We start from the raw sequence: 24,508 nt of genomic DNA, 5'->3' as shown, positions 1-24,508 counted from the left end.
AAAAATATTGTTTGCAAACCAGTAATTATAGTCAGCAAATTATGTGTTGTTGTTGAGTGCCGGTGCTGTCTAGAGTTCGGCAGAGTAACCGTGTAATACTCTTCCATATCAGTAGGTGGCAACCGGTAGCTAATTGCTTTGTAGATGTCGGGAACGGCGGCAGACAGTGTGCAGGTAAAAAGGTGTCTAATGCTTTAATCAAAAATAAACAAAAGGTGAGTGCCCCTAAGAAAAGGCATTGAAGCTTAGGGAAGGCTATGCAGAACAAAACTAAAACTGAACTGGCTACAAAGTAAACAAAAACAGAATGCTGGACGACAGCAAAGACTTACTGTGTAGCAAAGACGGCTTCACTAAGTACATCCGAACATGACATGACAATCAACAATGTCCCCACAAAGAAGGATAAAAACAACTGAAATATTCTTGATTGCTAAAACAAAGTAGATCAGGGAAATATAGTTTCAAGGAAGACATGAAACTGCTACAGGAAAATACCAACAAAAGAGAAAAAGCCACCAAAATAAGAGCGCATGACAAGAACTAAAACAACACACAGGAAAACAGCAAAAAACTCCAAATAAGTCAGGGCGTGATGTGCCAGGTCGTGACAGTACACCTACTTTGAGACAAGAGCTTTATTGATGCATGGTTGGTTATGGTTTAAAGTCATATCCAACAATTGCGACAACAAATTTTTAATGTCAACTGAGTTTCGTTTTTTAATGATTTCTGCTGGTGGTGTGCCTCTGGATTTTTTAATCGCAAAAAATTGTGCCTTGGCTCCAAAAAGGTTGAAAACCACTGATATAGAGTATCTTTGACAAGTGTTTTTGCAGAAGTTTCTAAAAATCAACAGAGCGCTTCTGTTATATAGAGGATCTTTGACGAGCATTGTTGCAGTAAATCCTGAAAAACAGCAAATCAAGCTGGTTTAATAGAGGATCTTTGGAAATGTTTTTTGCAGAAGGTTCTAAAAAAACAGCACAGTGCTTCTGTCATATAGACGATCTTTAACTTGACTTTTTGCTGAAGGTTCTAAAAAAACAGCACAGTGCTTCTGTCATATAGACGATCTTTAACTTGAATAGGTCCTTGAAAACAGCTAAGCACTATCTTTGATGAGTCTTTTTGTTAAGTAGTAGATCGTAAAACAGCATAGCGCTATTGTCATTTAGAGGGTCTTTGACTATCGTGTTTACCTTTTACCTTTGAGAGACATCTGAATCAGGCCTTTGCTGACTTTAATCGTAAGAAAAGGGTTCATAGTTGTACTGTTAAGACCTCATGTCAGGATTTGAGGGTACACAAGCAGAACCTTTCTACCGCCCCTATGAGGTACTTTTCAAAATGTGAATTGTCGTCGGTCTTTGCAGCCATGTCAACAGTCGGAGGAAACGGCGAGGGCAGCCCATGCGTCTTCCCCTTCACCTTCTTGGCAGACACCTATGACTCGTGCACCACATCCGGGCGCAGCGATGGCAAGATGTGGTGCGCTACTACCAAGAGCTACGACGACGACCGCAAGTGGGGTTTCTGTCCAGACCAAGGTAATTCTTGCTAAGGCTTTGCTGAAGCACACCTGCAAGGTACATATGTTACGCTGTGGTTTGCTTCCAGGCTACAGTTTATTCCTGGTGGCTGCTCACGAGTTCGGTCACGCCCTCGGCTTGGAGCACTCTCAAGACCCTGGTGCACTGATGGCCCCCGTCTACACTTTCACCAAAGACTTCAGACTTTCCAGCGATGATATCAAGGGCATCCAGGAGCTCTACGGTAAGACGGAAATACCACAGACGGTTTTTATTACAGCCCAGACAATGATAATTCCCTTTACATTCCCAACAGGTGTTCCTACGGACAAACCCATGCCTCCAACCCAGGGACCTGTTACCCCTATGGACATCTGTAAAGAACCTGTTGTCTTTGATGCTGTAGCACAAATTAGAGGAGAGACCTTCTTCTTCAAGGACCGGTAAACTACCAAAACTACTTGGTTTGCATGTTTTCCTTGTTTTTGGATGCTTTCAACCACTTGAAGTGTTTTACTGCTGCAGCAACCAAAAGGTGACGAACTGTAAACACACCCAACAGGCGCCTTTTTGTAAGCAGTTACTCATACAGCAGTAAAGTGATGAGCAAGACCCTGTTTGAAGTTTTTGCTGAGGCTCTCAATTCAAATTAAAAAAATATTTTTGTTACTAAAAACTGCTTTCATCCTGCTACATTGGGTAGATAAAACCGGTACAGCTCACAACCTCACAGAGTCTCTGCTTTGAAACTTTCTGGCCCGTTGTTGGGAAATCCAGCTGTGATGAAATTTACATCATGTGACTCATGATGCTCAAATAGTCCAAGCGCATAGTTGCAATGCAAAACAGTCCAAAAAAAAAAAACTTTATTCAGTGTCTCAAAGGTAGATTCATGTCAAAGCAGAGAATTACATATACATCAGAAAGGCCAGCCATACCACATGTATATGAAAATCACAGTCATAAAGTTGCATCTCATTTACAAAAAGGAAAACATCTAATATTCCAACTGCGTTCTAAAAGTATAGTTTTTTTTCTCTTACTTTTATGACTTTTCTTTGTAATATTACGCCACATGCGATAATTATAACTATCATGTTGTAACACTATAAGAAAAAAAGTCACGTTATTAACTAGAATTAATTCATAAGAACACAAAAAAACAACATTTCACTAAAATAAAGTTGTTAAATTGTGAGGGGAAAATCTGTTAGTATATTAAATTAAATATATACATTTTGCAAAACAGTATAATCATAAATCTACTTTAAAAACGTTTTTTCTTCTAACATTATAATTGTTTCCATTATAAACGTTTCAATTTCTAAACATTTAATCTTTTTCATAAAATTACACCAGAAAAAAACGATGTGTATTATAAGGAAAAAGTCATAAGTATAAAGTTGTAGTAGGGAAAAAAAAAATCTAAATAATACTTGATAATAATACAAAAAGTTGTTTTAGTAAAATTATGTCGTAACATTTTAAGTAAAAAAATCTATTTTTTTTTATAATTTCTTTAAATTAGAAAAATTTGAAGTTCACTTGTTTTTTCATACAGCAAATGAACTTCTTTCAATTCTTGTAAACATTGATTTTTTCCACATATCGTACCCGATAAAACGTACAAACTGTCAAAAGGTCACAGAAAAGTGATTAATCGCTCCTGGTGCAATCGTACAAACACTTTTTGCTGTCATTTAAAAAAAAAAAAAAAGTAACCCCATTCTCCGCTCTACTTTTACTTGGCCTATCTTTTTGCCTTAAAAAATAAACTGGGTCAGCGGAAAAGCGTTGGGGAAGCTGTGGCGGTTGTTGTTGTGCAGCTTTATTGCAAACCCAGGCAAGATGGGTCTTGTTCCACTGTGTAGCCTCTCGCCTTTAACGACAACCAGATGCTCATGAATCAGGTCTTTGTGGCTGACTCTGCCAGTGCAGCCCCTACTACTACTCCCACTCTAAAACACTGAGCCCACCTCTACACCCCCGCAGACCCCCCTTTTTTAAACCACTCCTTCTCTTCTTTGTGTCAGGTTCTTGTTCAGGTCGGTCAACTTCAGAGGCAAGCCCAGTGGGCCCATGCTGGTGGCCACCTACTGGTCAGACCTGCCGAGCAAGATCGACGCTGCCTATGAGAACCCATTGGAGGAGAAGACGGTCTTCTTCTCAGGTTGGATGAATAAACTGCTGATTTCTGGCATTGTAACGTCAGAAAGAAATAGTTGGATGACTTTACTTTGAACGGTCAGCCCTTTTTTACTTTGTGGAACATCATGGAGACATTGGCTGATACTTTGCAAGGTCTGCCAAAACATCCCAGTCTACTTATTAGTGGCTCTTGCTACATTTTTGGGTATTTTACTAACACAATGATGCTCTTGCTTTCCTGTTAGCGTTACATCGTCTGTCAAAACACAGCTAGCTACGCTTTTAGCTGACATTTGGGTGCTTTATTTTTTACACAGAACCCAGTGTGCACCATTAAATAATTAGTAGAGGTGGGACTCTTAGGACACCTCACGAATTGATTCGATTACGATTCTTGTGGTTACGATTCGATTCAGAAGTGATTCTCGATTCAACACGATTCTCGTAATATATTATTTGGTATACGTATTATGATAAAAAACCTTTTCAAAACAGGATACAGGTTACAAAAGCTCCTTTCGGCTGCTGAGGTATGACTTAAATATATATATATATATATATATATATATATATATATATATATATATATATTTTTTTTTTTCTTTTTTTTTTTCTTCCCCAAATATCACAGAATGTATTAAACGAATGAAGAAAAATAGACTCATTCCAACACGGTCCCAGCTTTTTAATACTTAGGATATAAATTTACAAAGGAATTGAGAAGACTACTACTATATAATACTTACTACTACTAATTATAATGATAATATCAATAATAGTTGTTTAATGCAGAAACTGATTCTTAAAAAAATATATACATATATACATACAGTACATACATACGTTGTGGTGAAGAAGGAGCTGAGCCGGAAGGCAAAGCTCTCGATTTACCGGTCGATCTACGTTCCCATCCTCACCTATGGTCATGAGCTTTGGGTCATGACCGAAAGGACAAGATCACGGGTACAAGCGGCCGAAATGAGTTTCCTCCGCCGAGTGGCGGGGCTCTCCCTTAGAGATAGGGTGAGAAGCTCTGTCATTCGGGGGGAGCTCAAAGTAAAGCCGCTGCTCCTCCACATCGAGAGGAGCCAGATGAGGTGGTTCGGGCATCTGGTCAGGATGCCACCCGAACGCCTCCCTAGGAAGGTGTTTCGGGCACATCCGACCGGTAGGAGGCCACGGGGAAGACCCAGGACACGCTGGGAAGACTATCTCTCCCGGCTGGCCTGGGAACGCCTCGGGATCTCCCGGGAGGAGCTGGACGAAGTGGCTGGGGAGAGGGAAGTCTGGGCTTCCCTGCTTAAGCTGCTGCCCCCGCGACCCGACCTCGGATAAGCGGAAGAAGATGGATGGATGGATGGATGGACATACATACATATACACATATACTGTACATACATTCACACACGCATATACTGTATGTATATATATATATATATATATATATATATATACTGTACATATATACACACATACATTTCTAATTGATTTATATATATATATATATATATATATTTCTAATTGATTTATATATATATATATATATATAGTCATATATATACATATATTTCTAATTGATTTATATATATATATAAATCAATTAGAAATATATGTATATATATGACTATATATATATATAAATCAATTAGAAATATATGTATATACATATACATATATATATATATATATATATATATACATATATTTCTAATTGATTTATATATATATATATGTATATGTATATACATATATTTCTAATTGATTTATATATATATATAAATCAATTAGAAATATATGTATATATATGACTATATATATATATAAATCAATTAGAAATATATGTATATACATATACATATATATATATATATATATATATATATATATATATATATATATACATATATTTCTAATTGATTTATATATATATATATATAGTCATATATATACATATATTTCTAATTGATTTATATATATATATAAATCAATTAGAAATATATGTATATATATGACTATATATATATATATATAAATCAATTAGAAATATATGTATATACATATACATATATATATATATATACATATATATATATATATATATATATATATATATATATATATATATATATATATATATATATGTATATGTGTATGTGTATGTATAGTCGAGGTTTCTGTGGTACATCCGTTATACAGTGCTCAATACCGGGGTAGAGCGGAATATACGTTAGGTCAGGAAAAAACACAGAGACTATATCATCCCTACAAGCCTGTTTCGCAGGTTAAAAATCTGACCTTTATAAAATCCTGACCTAACGTGTATATATATATGTATATATATATGTCTAATCAATTTTTGAAAATAAATAGATTTAGTATCTAAATTAATAAAAATTGCGATTTGAAAGTAAATAAAACATTTTTAGCACCACAAATGCTTTGTATAAAATGTGTGACTTCATCAACCCACTAAAAAGACACTATTTTTCCTCCTCGATAAGTCTAATAAAAATTGGTCATGCCCAAGCAAGTCTGGGCTTTTCCGCCAGTAACTCTCACAATCTAGTGCCCTGAAGGGACAGATATCACAGGAAAATAAGAGATTCAAAGTCAAAGTTGAAGCGAGTCTTTTTTTTCCATCACTTTAAACACAAACGATGCGATAAAGGTTTTTTATCGACGACGTCTTAGTTCTTGGACCTTTCAGGACAGGCAAACTAATAAGGGTTGTTAGCCTCAGCATATTGAGTCCACAGATGGCAACAGGTGGCGCCAAGGCGTCTACCAAGCGAGTCAGAGGTTTTTCATCCTGTCGCTCACACATGCCAGTGGCCTTGAGAAATGAGAGAAGGGTGTCAGCAAGTTAGCAAAAAGTGGAGGACTGATGACACTAATTTAAAGAAACTCGGAATCAATTAGGCAGAGTCATCAAGCAACTGTCCAAAAAAAAAGAAGGCAATTTTGTCTTTGACTTTCCCCAACAATCAAGTCTGGAAAAGGATTACCTTAGAAGGCGGATAATTGTCTTTTTAATAGAACAGCACAACATCAAGAGCAATGCCAGCTTCCTGATTCATAGCCTGGGCTTTTAGACTTAGACTTAGAGACTTAGACTTCCTTTATCGTCATTCACATTTGAACTTTACAGTACAGATAAGAACGAAATTTCGCTGCATTGGATTGGTAGTTAGCGCGCATGTTTCTCTACTGGGTGACCCAAGTTCAAGTCCCCGGCGGAACAGAAAAAAACAGGACTAAACCAGGCTGGTTACACTTATATGGTCGAGATTTACCCCAAGACCTTTGTGCGAGTTCGCCATTGTATTCCAATGTTGTAGTCCATATGTTCCTTCTTTTTCCCTATCCTTTTGCCTTCAAAAGGGTGAAAAAAAATACATTACATGTTTTATATTTTTGTTTTGGTATTCCTCCAATAGGCAATGAGATGTGGGTCTACAAGGCCGACGAGTTGCAGAAGGGCTACCCCAAGAAGCTGAGCAGCCTGGGCCTGCCAAGCGACGTGGAGCAGATTGACGCCGCCTTCAGCTTTAGGAAGAACAAGAAAACCTACCTCTTTTCCGGCGACAACTTTTGGAGGTGAAGAACAAAACACGAATGTTCACCGCAGAAGTTTTATGTTCGGTGTTACAACCACTGTGTGTACATTTGTAGATATGATGAAAACACAAAGGCGATGGACAGCGGATTCCCCAAACTTATTGCTGAATCCTGGAATGGCATCCCAGATAACGTTGACGCTGCCTTCAGTCTCAACGAAATTGGTAATTTTTGCTTGTAATGTTTTGGTGTCGATGATAAGTTCAGGTAATTAAAAAGCATGACAACACTTAATGTTAGCTTTGCTTTGTAGTGAAAAGTTTTAGTAAATGCTGGGTAAATTTAAGGAATGCACATCGGCGAAGACCACTGTCGGCTTCGGATTGGATTGGAATATTTTGCCAGTGGAATGTGACCGAGGGTTTTTCCATTGCGGCTTTCCGAATAGACGCAGCACCAACATCTTGATATAAAGCGAGTCTGTGCAACTTTACAGGCGAGCCTCTGTTTGCTTCCTTGAGGAGCGACTTTCAGCGAGGCTGCATTATATGTGGGCCATAGACTGTGCGGGTGAAGCCTTGTTCACAGTGGGGGGATAGACTTTAGAATGCTTTCAAGTAATCAACAATTGGTATGTTCTGATTTGTCGTAAAACATTGGATACGTCTCTAGAATGCCAGAAATTTGACGAACAGTTAGGACTGAAGTTTCTACTTCTTAAGCCCTTTTTCCAGTCACTTTTTCAGCGCCAACTGGCAGATAATAAATGATGTTTTAAAGGGTTTTAGTGCATGTTTATACTGCCCGTATGCTGCGCTCAGATCAAATGTGTCTGCTTTGAGAATACGGGAGACCTTTCACTAATTTTGTTTGTCAGTGTATATGGTTAGGACTGACGCATTCAGTGCAGTGTAGTTTTTAGCAGTTGTTCACATTTTATTGCTGTCCTATGAGCCTATAGGTATTTTTTTGAGGGTTTTTAGCATGTCGCTTTGTTGTTAGCATTGTTATTAGCATTTTGGAAATGTTTTTTTTTCTACTCTCTACACAGTAGGTATTAAGATGTTTGGAGACATCTAAATTAATAGTGACAGCTATGGACTTCACTCGTCTTTTGTTGCCCTTCATCTCCTTTCAAGTTTCATTTATTCAGACATTTTTAAACATTTTGACAGATAAAGAGAGGACATTTTTTAAATATACATATTGTCTGAAATGGAATAGGCAGAAGCGAAAGCTTATTACATCTATCCCAGTGTATTTACAAAATAGAAATAGAAAAAAACTATCAATGCATGTAGTTGTAAAAATGTTTTGTTTTCCGTTAATCACAAAATAAAATTAAAATCAAATGTGGAAAAAGTTCCAACATGTTTATTTTACATGCTTAGCATCCATTCTCAACATGTTTTTTTACAATTGATTTCTGTAAAATAATTTTAAATTGAATTCAAGTTTTACAGTCTTTTAACTCTGGGTCCTAATTATTCCATACATTAATCCCAACGATTTCGGAAATGATAAAGTCTCGTTTTTGAAACAATCCCTGTATATACACTGGTAACTTGTTTTTGTTCGTTATGCATACATTGTGCTGTCTTAAAGTCAACCAAATCCATTAATTTTAGTTCTTTAAGTCAATGAAAAGATCATTTGTATGTGCCCTGTAAGCCACTTTATTCACAATGCGGATCACTCTTTTTTTAATTCAACTAATTGGATTAAGATTGTTTTTTTAAGTGTTTCCCCATACTTCTCGGCCAAAGGTCATGTAAGGGAGAACCAGGGAACAGTATAAATAAATAGTTTTTTTTCATTTAGCAGTTCTTTGACTTTAGATATTATTGCAAGAGATTTACATAGCTTTGCCTTGATAAAGTTCATATGGGGCTTTGAACTGATTTTATTTTGTAAAATTACTCCAAGAAATGTTATTTAATTTCCTCTTTCGATCTCAGTAATATTTATGTTTAATTTTCTACATACATAATTTTTTTTAAATAAGAGTTAAATTATTTGTATCAAACCACTTCTTTAACAACAAGTACATTATAATTTTTTTTTTTACATGTTTTTTTGCCATTTTCTTCAATACAGTTTAGTTTTTGCAGTCCCTCACTGTTCTTGTTTGTCTATGTGCATGGTTAAGACCGGTGCGTTCACGGCATTGTAATTTTAACCAGTCTCTCATGTTCTCTTGCTGCCCTCAGTCTCCCCTCGGATAAAACAGTACTGTAAATAGTGCTGAACAATGTTCTCTTTCAATGTTGTTTTCATCTGTGTGACTGAATAGTTTAAAGGCCTACTGAAATGCGATTTTCTTATTTAAACGGGGATAGCAGGTCCATTCTATGTGTCATACTTGATCATTTCGCGATAATGCCATATTTTTGCCGAAGGGATTTAGTAGAGAACATCGACTAAAGAGGTCGCAACTTCTGGTCGCTGATAAAAAAGCCTTGCCTGTACCGGAAGTAGCAGACGATATGCGCATGACGTCACAGGTTGTGGAACTCCTCACATCTGCACATTGTTTAAAATCATGGCCACCAGCAGCGAGAGCGATTTGGACCGAGAAAGCGACGATTTTCCCAATAATTTGAGCGAGGATGAAAGATTTGTGGACGAGGAAAGTGAGAGTGAAGGACTAGAGGGCAGTGGGAGCGATTCAGATAGGGAAGATGCTGTGAGAGGCGGGTGGGACCTGATATTCAGCTGGGAATGACTAAAACAGTAAATAAACACAAGACATATATATACTCTATTAGCCACAACACAACCAGGCTTGTATTTAATATGCCACAAATTAATCCCGCATAACAAACACCTCCCCCCTCCCGTCCATATAACCCGCCAATACAACTCAAACACCTGCACAACACACTCAATCCCACAGCCCAAAGTACCGTTCACCTCCCCAAAGTTCATACAGCACATATATTTCCCCAAAGTCCTCAAAGTTACGTACGTGACATGCACATAGCGACACGCACATACGGGCAAGCGATCGAACGTTTGGAAGCCGCAGCTGCATGCGTACTCACGGTACCGTGTCAACTCAAAGTTCTCCTAGTAAGAGTCTCTGTTGTCCCAGTTCTTCACAGGCCAATGGTAAAGCTTGACTGTCATCTTCCGGGAATGTAAACAATGAAACACCGGCTGTGTTATCCGGCACACCAGTCAAGGAGTGCATTCTACGGCGGGGGTGCGTTATCCAGCACAACACCTGCCGCAATACACCGCTTCCAATCTACAGCTTTCTTCTTTGCTGTCTCCATTGTTCATTGAAAAAATTGCAAAAGATTCACCAACACAGATGTCCAGAATACTGTGGAATTTTCCAATGAAAACAGACTACTTAATAGCTGGCCACAATGCTGTCCCAAAATGTCCTCCACAATCCGTGTTGTGACGCGCAGACGTCATCATACCGAGACGTTTTCAGCAGGATATTTCGCGCAAAATTTAAAATTGCACTTTAGTAAGCTAACCCGGCCGTATTGGCATGTGTTGCAATGTTAAGATTTCATCATTGATATATAAACTATCAGACCGCGTGGTCGGTAGTAGTGGGTTTCAGTAGGCCTTTAATGCAGTGTGATTTTCACATTTTGCAAGATTTTTTTGCCGCCCTCAGTCTCCTCTTGGATAAAGATGTGTCACTTGAGAGAAGTAAATATAAAAGACCCCCCATTGTTGTTGTTGTGTGTTGCTGTGTTTCCCATTAGGACTAATGCGTTAAAGGGGAACTGCACTTTTTTGGGAATTATACCTATCGTTCACAATCATTATGAATGACATGTCGATGGATGTATTTTTTGCATTCCAAATATTAAATAAATGCAATCAAAAGTTTGCTTACAATGGAGCCTAAGGGAGCTGCTCTATGCTGCACATAAAGCCCTTAAAAAACATCCAAACATCTCCATTAAGGTTTTATATACCTGATGTAAGTATATACTGCATGTAATGTAGTAACAGGCACATTTATTATAACATGTAATATTTACGTATTTTTCTCATTTTAAGCATACATGACATTTGCTTTTTTTTCATCAATGATTAGTATTCACTGCAGACTTTGAGAGCCAACAAACATAATGAAACATCACTTACTGTACAAGGTCTGCTGTCATTAGGATGCCGACTGCTAGGATGTTCATATATTCCCGTTAAAGAAAGAAAAATGTCTCATAATTCTCATGAAGATACGGAGTCAGGGGGTTCAAGTGTCTTTCTGTGTCGTTCTGGCCCTTTTCGGGTCCTTAATGGCTGTCAAAGTGTACCAACTTGTCAGAATACCTACTCAGACTACTTCTGTCCAGGCGAGAGGCATGATTTATGATCTAGAATCAACTTAAAGGGAGCAACAAAGCGAGCAAGCAGCAGACCACTCAATGATGTAAACATAGGGACACACGCGAGTGATCACGGCATCGCTATAGTTTGTCAACGTTAGCACTTATAATAACAGAAAAAAAAATACATCCATGGTCATGTTTTTAATAATGATTGTAGTAAACTATAGGCAAAATTCCCAAAAAAAGTGCAGTTCCCCTTTAAATGCAGTGTGGTTCTTGTAATTTCTCACCTTTCTTGCTGCCCTCACTCAGTCTCTTCTTTAATAGAATGTGTCACTGGAGAAGTAAAGACTTGTTTTTTTAAAAGCATGATTCTTTAGGACTGACGTGTTCAATGCGGTATGTTTTTTTTCTCCAATTTCTTAAATGTTCTTGCTGCCATCAGTCTCTTCTTAGATATGATTTGTATATTTTTATGAGTAAATAAAAGGGACCCTCCATTATGGTTGTTTAGAGGGAGTCTCTGTCAGACTGATGGGTTCAATGCGGTTTCTTAAATGTTCTTGCTGCCCTCAGTCTCCTAATAAGAAAATAGAAGGTGTCTTCAAAGTGGAATGGAATACAGGAGACCCTTGTTCTTCTCCATTGTTGTTGTTTTCATAAGGGACAAGTGGTAGAAAATGGATGGATGGATGGTTGCTCAGCATACTTATCCTAGTGCAAACTGTACTAATGCCAATACGCTTTTATGTGATTTTCTTTGGCCAGATTACAGCTACTTCTTCAAAGGCCACCACTATTTCAAACTGGAGGACAGCAGCTTGAAGATCGTGAAGTTGGGTGAAATCACAAAGGACTGGCTCGGCTGTTGAGCGCATCCCGAAAAAGCATCCGGCTACTCCCTGTGACGAGGACTTTGCCACGCTATCGTACTCGACCCAAGACCTACTATGGACTCATTTACACCGTGATACTCATCAACTTGATGTTCCACGTGTTTATGTCGATTCACATTTACTATACAATGTACTCGTATTTTGTTGTTGTTGTATTGTTGTCTAGTTGTATTGTAGTTTTGAAAAAAAGACATCAGGTATGTCCACACTGCATTGACCACAGTGCTAGATTGTGCTGTGAGAGGAGGTTGTTGTGAACAGTAAAAGGAATTCATGTAGATGAAGTGTGTAAAGTAGTGTTTTTATTTTTAAATGTATGTTTTTTTTATTAGTTAATTTGCTCATAATTGTGCAATACATTTGAAAAAATGATTTTTGCACAATCTCTTTAACCGAATATGGTGCTTTCGAAACTTTTTTCTGAAGAAAATGCACACAATCGGGTGTCAAATGAATGGAAATCATTACTGTGTAGTTTTAGATGACTAATTTTATTTTGGCACCCATTTGTAAGTATATGCATTTTATATTATGTTTGTCTGACGATGTCCGAATTTTTTTTTTTTTTTACATACTTTCCTCTCAGTGAGCACTTTTGTAGGAGCTTTGTTTTATTTCTGACTTAAGGTAAAGAGAGAAGGCACAGGTTGCCTCTTGAGGTGGTGTAGGTTTGAGTACTGCAGTAGTGTTACTAAAAACATCTTTTTTTTCTCCTCTAAAGTTGTCAATTATTTTTTTGTTGTGGTTTGTAATGCTTGTGCACTTTGTTACTGTCAGCAATAAAGATGGTCATTATAACTTAATATGGTAACAAGTATGTATAATTCTAATACTGAATACCACTCATAATACTTTTGTACATATAGTGTAAAAAGGACAAAAATGGCTTGGGCTGTCTTGAAAAAATAAATAAATAAATAAAATTAAAAAAAAAAATATATATATATATATATATATATTTTTTTTTTTTTCTTTTTTTTTTTTTTTCTTTTTCTACCATTTGTCCCTTTTTGGGGTCACGGGGGGTTCTGGAGCCTATCTCAGCTGCATATATATACACACACACATATATATATATATATATATATATATATATATATATATAAAATCAGGGAAACAGGCATATATATATATATATATATATGTATATATATATATATATATATATATATATATATATATATATATATATATATATATATATAATTAAAAGGCTATTTATAAATAAATGATAAATGGGTTGTACTTGTATAGCGCTTTTCTACCTTCAAGGTACTCAAAGCGCTTTGACACTACTTCCACATTTACCCATTCACACACATATTTCATACCTATAAACCAGTTTCGCAGGTTTCCCTGATCTTATATATATATATATATATATATATATATATATATATATATGCAGCTGAGATAGGCTCCAGCACCCCCCGTGACCCCAAAAAGGGACAAATGGTAGAAAATGTATATATATATATATATATATATATATATATATATATATATATATATATATATATATATATGTATATATGTATATATATATATATATATATACATATATGTATATATATATATGTATATATGTATATATATATATATACATATATATATATATATATACATATATATATATATATGTATATATATATATATATATATATATATATATATATATATATATATATATATATACTGTATATATATATATATATATATATATATATATATATATATATATATATATATATATATATATATATATATATACAAAATGGATGGATAAATATATATATTGCGCCTCCTGGTGGAAATTCTTGAAAATAACCATGACTCAAAAAAATTTACAGCCTGTACTCATAAATAGCAGAATCCACCCATCCATCCATTTTTCTACCGCTTGTCCCGTTCGGGGTCGCGGGGGTGCTGGAGCCTATCCCAGCTGCAGAATATTGTGTTTTAATGCTACTGGATGACTTTAATTTGATTGTCTTAATGTAAAATAAATATATTCTAACAGATATACCTCAATGATCATGTGAGAGAAAAACTCACCTAAGCATATTAGTACAAAATATACAAATGTACATTTAGACAAAATATTTTCAAGCAATATGAGAAACATGAAAGGCAAGAAATAAAAAAATTCACAAACATGATTAAAGTTCGGTATTTTTTATATATATATATATATATATATATATATATATATATACAAAAGCAAAGTGTCAAAAAGGCAAACGTATGCTGTTCTTTTCCAATCCTGGAGGTGGCGGTAAAGCGCACTAGACACTATGAACTTAAATAAGGGACAAAATCATGAAATCTTGAAAACGAAGAAGATAATGAGGACAACTTGACGGTGAAGCTAACTTGTGAGTTCACATTAAATTTCAATGTTTAATATCTATCAGTCTCATTTTTAACAGACCAAAACGTTTTTGTGACGTTTTATGAAGTAGTTTGTGTTCATACAAACACCAAGAGAAGGGCGCGCGTGATTCATATATTTTTTTTAGTATTATTACTCTTATCTGTATTTGCTTTTTTGTATTATTTCCTTGATGTGGAAAGTGCCTAGTTTATATTTTGTAAGTATTATTCCTCTTATCTGTATTTGCTTTTCTTTTCTTTTCTTGATGTGGATATAGTGCCTTAATTGACTTTTGTGTGAATTATAAATGTATGTTTGTTGTTCAATTAAAAAAAAAAAAAAAAGGGCGGGCGTGAGCAAAAATGGCGGATGCAATCAGGGAAATTATTTAAAAAAAATGACATTTAAAGGTGAGGCTTTGTAAGTTAAAAAAGAAATGGTGAGAAAAAAAACTTCATATTTAAAAACAGAAAATGACTCAAAACATGGAAGTTGTGACGTGCGAGGTCCGATGTCCGTCTGTTTGAAGGCGGGGCGGGTTTTTTGTGCCTTTAAAAAATATTTATAACTCTATACATTAAAACACTCTCTAGCTCTAACAACCAAAAAGTTGTGAAAACGATAATGCTGTGTTCCAAATTTAAATTATTTACTGAGATTTAGTGAGCCTATGGCTTTGCACTTTATTATATATATATATACATATATATTTTGCATTCTATTTTAGTTACTTTGAATTTACAACCCCCTGGCGCTGTTTTGTACTTTTTTTGTACTTACTTTGATTATTATTTTCAACTGTTTGTAAATGTTGAAATTTATAAATAAAGGTTTATATATAAAAAAAATTATAATAATTAAAAAAAAAAAAGGGGGGGAAAAAGGCGGGGCTTGTAATGTGTCACTTCCGGGTTGGCCGCAGTGCGTTGTTATGCTAGCATGAAGGCTCGCGTGAACTAGGAAGGCGAGATAACGGAAAAGGGGGGTAAGCTACGGCCCTCTGATGAGGAAGTAGTGCGATGATAACATGAAGCTTCTTCTTCTGTGATTGCGACCTGCATCTGTTTCCTTGCCCGCGATGCCGTCCCAGCGCGTCTTCGCCCTGCCGAGGCAACAATCTCTGCTCCTGCCTGCCATCATCAACCCCTTCGTGCAGAACACCAAACTCTCCAACGCCACCATACTCAAAGTGAGTGATTGTGCGCTATCTAATATAATCATGCATGAAATAAGCATCGACATGTGTGAAATGTCGTGCGCCAAGCTTGGGCTTAATACTATTGTGATTATTATCATAATCAGCTTTGCAATGTGCAAAGCCATGCATGCCAGGAACAATGGAATCCTTTATGTGCTGCCTACTGATCTGGGTTTAACACGTGGAATGTATACTGGCCTCATTCATCTAAATCATGTGTTTTCTTTTTGAAGTGCGTCCTCCAGGGAATCATCCTGGTCCCACTTCGTGCCATCCTCATTTCATTGGTGCTCATGGTGACATGGCCAGTGGCTGTCATCATCACCTTCAAGCACCCTCTCAAGGGGGCTGTGGGCCCGATGACGGGATGGAGGAGGTAACGTCAAAAAGCAGGCGCCTGTTTTATACCTGCAGCTGCTGTGCGTAAAAAGTACCTACTGTATACTAGGGTTGTACGTAGAGATGTCCAATAATGGATTTTTTGCCGATATTGTCCAACTCTTAATTACCGATTCCGATATCAACCGATACCGATATATACAGTTGTGGAATTAACACAATATTACCGTATTTTTCGGAGTATAAGTCGCTCCGGAGGAAAATGTATAATAAAGAAGGGAAAAAACATATATAAGTCGAACTGGAGTATAAGTCGCATTTTTGGGGGAAATTTATTTGATAGAACCCAACACCAAGAATAGACATTTGAAAGGCAATTTAAAATAAATAAAGAATAGTGAACCACAGGCTGAATAAGTGTACGTTATATGACGCATAAATAACTAACTGAGAACGTGCCTGGTATGTTAACGTAACATATTATGGTAAGAGTCATTCAATTAACTATAATATATAGAACATGCTATACATTTACCAAACAATCTGTCACTCCTAATCCCTAAATCCGATGAAATCTTATACATCTAGTCTCTTACGTGAATGAGCTAAATAATATTATTTGATATTTTACGGTAATGTGTTAATAATTTCACACATAAATCTCACTTTTTTTGTCGTTTTGTGGTAAAAGCAATTATCGCTGTCTCACAAGTATTTTTTTTTTTACAATATGGGTTCAAAAACGAGGCTGTGTCCGCATCCTCCCCCCAGATGTCCGACATCCTGTCTACGCTTTAAATGCTTGCGTGTCACAGATGTACTGCCATAAAAACACGGTCCGCTTTGCAAAATGAGCAAGGCATTCATGTTTTTAACAAGAATTAGGGGATATATCCTCAAACTTTACATGGTAACCTACTGGCGATGTTTTTGCGAGTTACCCACTTCAACCCGAGAAAACACAAGTGATGACGTCCGGACAAAGATAAGTGTCAGCAACAAATTTTATTTTTGACATTTGTCGACAATTTCGACTAAAAAATCAACAACCAGGACAGAAGTGCGTGTATTGTTTCCTCGCTGTGCAGTACTATTTTTTCTTCTTTGGTTATCATCACACTTTTTAATCTTTTTTAATTTTTAATGGCATCCGAATAAAACTTAGAAAGGTCAGAGATTTAAAAAGTCTGCCTTGAATGCTCACTGGTATTGAATGATACAAATATTGTGTCCAACCACTATTAATCTAGTGGGGCGAAGCAGGAATCCGATTTATCTTGGGGTTACGATCTGGACACAAAACGGCCATCAGCCAAAGCAGCGTATTGTCACAACAAATAGGTCTTGACACGATTTGTAGAAAGTGCTTTTTATTTGTCTTAAAGATCATATCAGTACCACCAACATGACTTGTTCCCAGAACAGTTGTTCCCATAAGCTGAGTGACTGTTTTTCTTTATACTTAGAATACTTGATGCTCTCATAATTGGATTTTTTTTAATCAAATTTGGGAGTCTGTCGTCCAAATAGTTATGGATGCAGACTGCGACAATGAGGAAGTGAATGGTGGAAGTCAAAATGGTTGCAATATAACGTGCGAGCAAAGTACACGGTTGTGCAACTTTCACAGCAGCAAGACCTGAAACCATAAAGGTAGAAAAAAGCAGGTCTACTTTCCCAATCGTAAAATTTGTTAAATAAATATCTCTCTGACAGAAATTGAAACCATTTTTGATACAGCTCCAGTATTCAACCGCAATAAATTGTGCCTAATGTTTCATGTGTCGTCCACAGGCTCATGTGTCAGAGTGTAATGGCCGCCCTGGGTAGAGCCTACTACTTCTGCATGGGCTTTCGAGTGGTGGTCAAGGGCAAGCAGGTGGGCAGCAGCGAGGCCCCAATCCTAGCTGTGGCCCCCCACTCCACTTTCTTTGACGGCATCGTGTGCATCATGGCCGGCCTACCCTCCACCGTATCTCGCATTGAGAACCTGGCCACGCCCATCTTCGGCAGTAAGACACTTCATGGAAATAGAATGGAACTTTCTTATCATTACACTTAAAAAGTACAACAAAATTACATGTTTAGTACAAACCCATCCAAGATCAGACATACAGTTACATTTCGACAGAACGGCAAGGTCGATGGGGGACGGCGTGGCGCGGTTGGTAGAGCGGCCGTGCCGGCAACCTGTGGGTCCCTGGCTTCCGCTATCCTAGTCACGTCCATTGTGTCCTTGACCAAGACACTTCACCCTTGCTCCTAATGGGTCATGGTTAGGATATGTGATGGCAGCTCCCGTATTTAGTGTGTGAATGGGTGAATGTGGAAATAGTGTCAAAGCGCTTTGAGTACTTTGAAGGTAGAAAAGCACTATACAAGTATAACCCATTACCATTAACCATTACTAGAGATGTCCGATAATGGCTTTTTTGCCGATATTGTCCAACTCTTAATTGCCGATACCGATATATACAGTCGTGGAATTAACACATTATTATGCCTACCGTATTTTTCGGAGTATAAGTCGCACCGGCCGAAAATGCATAATAAAGAAGGAAAAAAACACATATAAGTCGCATTTTTTGGGGACATTTATTTGATAAAACCCAACACTAAGAATAGACATTTGAAAGGCAATTTAAAATAAATAAAGAATAGTGAACAACAGGCTAAATAAGTGTACGTTATATGACGCATAAATAACCAACTGAGAACGTGCCTGGTATGTTAACGTAACATATTATGGTAAGAGTCATTCAAATAACTATAACATATAGAACATGCTATACGTTTACCAAACAATCTGTCACTCCTAATCGCTAAATCCCATGAAATCTTATATGTCTAGTCTCTTACGTGAATGAGCTAAATAATATTATTTGATATTTTACGGTAATGTGTTAATAATTTCACACATAAGTCGCTCCTGAGTATAAGTCGCAAACTATGAAAAAAACTGCGACTTATAGTCCGAAAAATGCGGTACTTTTATTGTGATGCCCCGCCGGATGCATTAAACAATGTAACAAGGTTTTCCAAAATAAATAAACTCAAGTTATGGAAAAAATACCAACATGGCACTGCCATATTTATTATTGAAGTCACAAAGTGCATTATTTGTTTTAAAATGCCTCAAAACAGCAGCTTGGAATATGGGACATGCTCTCCCTGAGAGAGCATGAGGAGGTTGAGGTGGGCGGGGTTGGGGGGGCGGGGTTGAGTTGAGGGGGTAGGGGGTAGCGGGGGGTATATATTGTAGCGTCCCGGAAGAGTTAGTGCTGCAAGGGGTTCTGGGTATTTGTTCTGTTGTGTTTATGTTGTGTTACGGTGCGGATGTTTTCCCGAAATGTGTTTGTCATTCTTGTTGGCCGAAAATGAGTTTCCTCCGCCGGGTGGCAGGGCTCTCCCTTAGAGATAGGGTGAGAAGCTCTGTCATCCGGGGGAAGCTCAAAGTAAAGCCGCTGCTCCTCCACATCGAGAGGAGCCAGATGAGGTGGTTCGGGCATCTGGTCAGGATGCCACCCGATCGCCTCCCTCGGGAGGTGTTTAGGGCACGTCCGACCGGTAGGAGGCCACGGGGAAGACCCAGGACACGTTGGGAAGACTATGTCTCCCGGCTGGCCTGGGAACGCCTCGGGATCCCCCGGGAGGAGCTGGACGAAGTGGCTGGGGAGAGGGAAGTCTGGGCTTCCCTGCTTAGGCTGCTGCCCCCGCGAAGAAGATGGATGGATGGATTCTTGTTTGGTGTGGGTTCACAGTGTGGCGCATATTTGTAACAGTGTTAAAGTTGTTTATACGGCCACCCTCGGTGCATTCACTTGTGTGTGTGAAAAGCCGTAGATATTATGTGACTGGGCCGGCACGCAAAGGCAGTGCTTTTAAGGTTTATTGGCGCTCTGTACTGCTGCTCCCTAACTTCCGTGTACACAGCGGCGTTTTAAAAAGTAATACATTTTACTTTTTGAAACCAATACCGATCATTTTGAAACCGATACTGATAATTTCGGATATTACATTTTAAAGCATTTATCGGCCGATAATATCGGCCATCTCTAGTACAAACTAATCCAAGATCAGACATACAGTTACATGGTCGACAGACCGGCAAGATCGATGGGGGACGGCGTGGCTCAGTTGGTAGAGCGGTCGTGCCGGCAACCTGAGGGTCCCTGGCTTCCGCTATCCAAGTCACGTCCATTGTGTCCTTGACCAAGACACTTCACCCTTGCTCCTAATGGGTCATGGTTAGGATATGTGATGGCAGCTCCCGCATTTAGTGTGTGAATGGGTGAATAGTGTCAAAGCGCTTTGAGTACCTTGAAGGTAGAAAAGCACTATACAAGTATAACTCATTACCATTACCCATTACCATGGGTTGTCACAAGGGCGGCGCTCCGTAAAAAACTTAGGGAAACATGGGGAAAGAGGAGGACAAAAAATGGCAAGTCACAAACTAAACTTCTGTGGAAAAAACCTTGAGCAAAGCACATAAACATATTACAACACACAACTCGAGACATGCAACAAGGAAGGAGAGGTCGGGCACTTTCGGAGTGTAAAGATAGGCTCTGTTGTCTAGATCGTGCCGCTACTAGCCCAAAAAGATGGCACAGATAATAGTTGTTTGCGGGATGTTGATAAAATAAAACACCACAGGCTGCAGCATGATGCCGGATGTGCAGTAAATGAGTGTCTCAATGGCGACAGCCATTAGTGTACACAAAATCCTCTTAAATAGGGCAGTCTGCACCACTTTTGCATTCGTTATTAATCGCCTGCAGTGGTTATCATTACTCTTTTTCTCAACTCGTACCTTTTCTGTTGGGGCGTGACGCATAGTCAAAGAAAAAGCTGATTTCTCACGAGATTTGCTGCTCTCTCGAGTGGCGCCCATGTGACGGTTTGAACTCAGAGGTTTTGACTTTTGAGGGCTCTTTTTTCCAGTTTTTCCAGAAGATGTGGCCTGAGGTGACAATGTATACCGCGATACATGCATGTCTAAATATATTATAATACCATGTAGGTACGTAGCGATGTGAACATTTTATATCACGGTTATATTATTGCGGTATTGTTGAATGTGTTTGTACACTGTGCTTTACAGACATTAAAATGTTTAAACAATTGTATATTATATTATATATTATACTTTCTTGGCAGAATAAACATTCAATTTTGTTCTGCACTTTTAAGAGCCATATTTTAATTTGAGTGTTTAAATGTTTGTTTTTCCATTTTAATTTGTAAAAGTTTTAGAATGTTTTTTTTTTATTGAGTGTTTACTTTCTATGTGATGGCAAGCGAGTTCACTTTCTTTTGTAGACACCTTCGACATTGTTAACAAAGTAAAAAAAAAAAATCTATGCAAAGAGCGCACCGACTATAGGTTCAATGTGCACAATTGATTATCTTAGTTACTCAGACAGTATTTGTGTTTATACATGTCTAGCTGGTGATATGTTGTTTCTTAATGTGAAGAGACCTGAATGCCTCCTGTAATCATGTTAGCATTTAGGCAAGCTAGTGCTAGTCGGTCAGTGAGATTATTTAAATGCAGTTATCAATCACATTTTTTCGATAATTTTAATTGAAAACAGTTATACCAACTGTCAGAAGTTTTATCACGGTTATCATTAATACAGTATATCATTACATCCCTAACAACAATATAACGATTATGATGGGTTATAGGTAAATATAACAATAAAAAAGTAAAAATCGTCCCTTCAAAATAAGTAATGGATTACATGAAATGTTATAGTATTTCAAAAGTGGGTGTAAAGGGTTAGGTCAGTAAAGCAGGCATGTGTGTAAACATATGCGTCACACACTTGAACTCCTTAATCTTTTTGTCCACAGTAGCTGCATAATATCACACCCTCTAACAATGTTTAATCCAAGTCATGACAGGTTAATGTTTTATTATAAGCAGGGTAAGTGGGGATCTTGTATCGTGGCGCCTGTGCTTTTGTAAAGTTTGAAAATACTGTTCTGACATTTAAATATGTAAGTTATAAAAAACTAAATCATAAATATATCCATCCATTTACTACTATCCCAGCTGCACTCGGATGGAAGGCAGAGTACACCCTGGACAAGTCGCCACCTCATCGCAAGGCCACCACAGTTCGACAGACACACATTCACACACTAGGGCCAATTTAATGCATGTTATATAAAATTAATGCCGTGAAAGTTCGATAATAAGGGTGCATTAATCAAATTAAGAATGTTGAACTACCTACACCCCCTATCAAAAATGCAAAATGGTTTGTTCCACCAAATAGCATCAAACCTAACTTCTAATGTTGAACTACCTACACCCCCTATCAAAAATGCAAAATGGTGTGTTCCACCAGATAGCATCAAACCTAATTTTGAAGACTTCCCTCAACACAAACATAACGTCATCAAAGGTCACCTTTAAGCATTTACAAACAGCACCAAGATTTTCAAATCAGGGTGAGGTGATACAACTAAGGAAAAAATGTAATACATTAATTTGTGACAGCATTGGAGAAAGTTTCACTTTTGCATCTCAAAAAAAAAAGACACTTCATTAAAGTTAGAAATGGATGTGTCACTAATTTTTAAAGACAGGTGAAGACTTAACCTCCTGGAGACGTACTAATAATATTATCATACTAAGGCTGCAACAACAAATCGATTAAAATCGATTATAAAAATAGTTGGCGATTAATTTAGTCATCGATTCGTTGGATCTATGCTATGCGCATGCGCAGATGCAATTTAATTTTTAATTTTTTATAAACCTTTATTTATAAACTGCAACATGTACAAACAGCTGAGAAACAGTAATCAAAATAAGTATGGTGCCAGTATGCTGTTTTTTTTTCAATAAAATACTGGAAAGGATAGAAATGTAGTTTGTCTCTTTGATCCGATTATTAATCGATTAATCGAAGTATTAATTAATGCATCATAATTAAATTATCTCCTCAACTCCCCCCAAAATGGATTAACTCGCTGGAATAAAAAAGACAATATAACATACATCCATAAACGTGGACGCATGTGAAAAAGTGCAATATATTTATCTGTACAGTAATCTATTTATTTATTTATTTTATATATATATTATTTATTTATATATGCACCTTATTGCTTTTTTATCCTGCACTACCATTAGCTTATGTAACGAAATTTCGTTCTTATCTGTGCTGTAGAGTTCAAATTTGAATGACAATAAAAAGGAAGTCTAAGTAATAATCGATAGATTAATCGATTATCAAATTAATCGTTAGTTGCAGCCCTAAATCATACTAATAAAGATGTATAATTATTCCTATTATCCACTGATGATCATCTGTACTTTACACTCTAAAGTAAAGGAATACATGACAGATTTGTATTCATATTTAAGGAAATAAGTATTTATATTAAAATTTTAACCACTTCATATTTAAATTGTGAGCATTTTTAATAATAGAATGTTAATCCCATCTTTAAAAAGTCAAAAACACAATTTAGGTTTTTATGTGTGTTTTTAAGAAGCTGTTTTGAACGAAATCCATGCAATAATTAATATTTTAGTGCATGTAAACATACCTAGTGTGTGTATGGGGCGGCGGCGTTGGGTTTTGGGTGGGTTAGAGGTCCCTTTAGGAGGGGGAGGAGGCTCAGAATGTGGCGCTGTGCCCCTGACTATAAGCTGTGCACTTGTTATGACCACAATTGCTTGAAAAGGAGTTCCGAATTAAAACTGCAGGGGAAGCCTTAAAGACCAAAAAACTGCTAACGCTTATGGTGGTGCATCCGAACACTTTGTAAAAAATAATGTCTTCCTCATGTCTAATAAAGACGTATGTTCTTCAATGTGCGTTTCTGTCCCTGCCTGCAGGGTTTGTACGCTGCCTCCAGCCGGTGCTTGTGTCCAGGAAAGACCCCGACTCGAGGAAGAACACCATCCAAGAAATCGACAGCAGGGCTAAATCAGGAGGCCGCTGGCCACAGGTCTGTAAAGAAAGGGGAAAAAAGTTAGAATATTGACTAAGGAGAGTTGCGGAGTTAATGTTGAAGCTGGTTGCATCATTTCCTTTTGTGTGTACCGTATTTTCCGCACTATAAGCCGCACCTAAAAACCACAAATTTTCACAAAAGCTGACAGTGCGGCTTATAACCCGGTGCACCTTATATAT

General features: G+C 37.3%; 2 protein-coding genes across 3 annotated transcripts in view; both read left to right on the top strand.

Moving 5' to 3' along the window:
- Positions 1-13,238, top strand: part of mmp2 (matrix metallopeptidase 2) — a 72,291-nt gene extending 59,053 nt beyond the window's left edge. The window contains exons 10-16 of the mRNA XM_061964534.2: positions 1,377-1,550; positions 1,621-1,776; positions 1,849-1,975; positions 3,566-3,702; positions 7,118-7,277; positions 7,353-7,462; positions 12,308-13,238. Coding sequence (XP_061820518.1) covers positions 1,377-1,550; positions 1,621-1,776; positions 1,849-1,975; positions 3,566-3,702; positions 7,118-7,277; positions 7,353-7,462; positions 12,308-12,411 — 968 coding nt within the window. The 3' untranslated portion in view covers positions 12,412-13,238. The remainder of the gene's footprint in view (positions 1-1,376; positions 1,551-1,620; positions 1,777-1,848; positions 1,976-3,565; positions 3,703-7,117; positions 7,278-7,352; positions 7,463-12,307) is intronic.
- A 1,535-nt stretch (positions 13,239-14,773) lies between these two features.
- lpcat2 (lysophosphatidylcholine acyltransferase 2) overlaps positions 14,774-24,508 on the top strand; it is a 32,780-nt gene continuing 23,045 nt past the window's right edge. Inside the window, exons 1-5 of one of the 2 annotated variants that reach the window (XM_072913391.1) lie at positions 14,774-14,810; positions 15,900-15,998; positions 16,241-16,383; positions 18,141-18,358; positions 24,211-24,323. In XM_072913391.1, coding sequence (XP_072769492.1) covers positions 16,301-16,383; positions 18,141-18,358; positions 24,211-24,323 — 414 coding nt within the window. In that variant the 5' untranslated portion in view covers positions 14,774-14,810; positions 15,900-15,998; positions 16,241-16,300. Of the gene's footprint in view, positions 14,811-15,713; positions 15,999-16,240; positions 16,384-18,140; positions 18,359-24,210; positions 24,324-24,508 lie in introns of those variants that run through there. The other variant, XM_061964533.2, reaches the window with a different exon arrangement.

Source organism: Nerophis lumbriciformis, linkage group LG06 (assembly GCF_033978685.3).
Source record: "Nerophis lumbriciformis linkage group LG06, RoL_Nlum_v2.1, whole genome shotgun sequence".
Classification (NCBI taxonomy): Eukaryota; Metazoa; Chordata; class Actinopteri; order Syngnathiformes; family Syngnathidae; genus Nerophis; species Nerophis lumbriciformis.
This window is presented reverse-complemented; position numbering and strand designations above follow the sequence as displayed.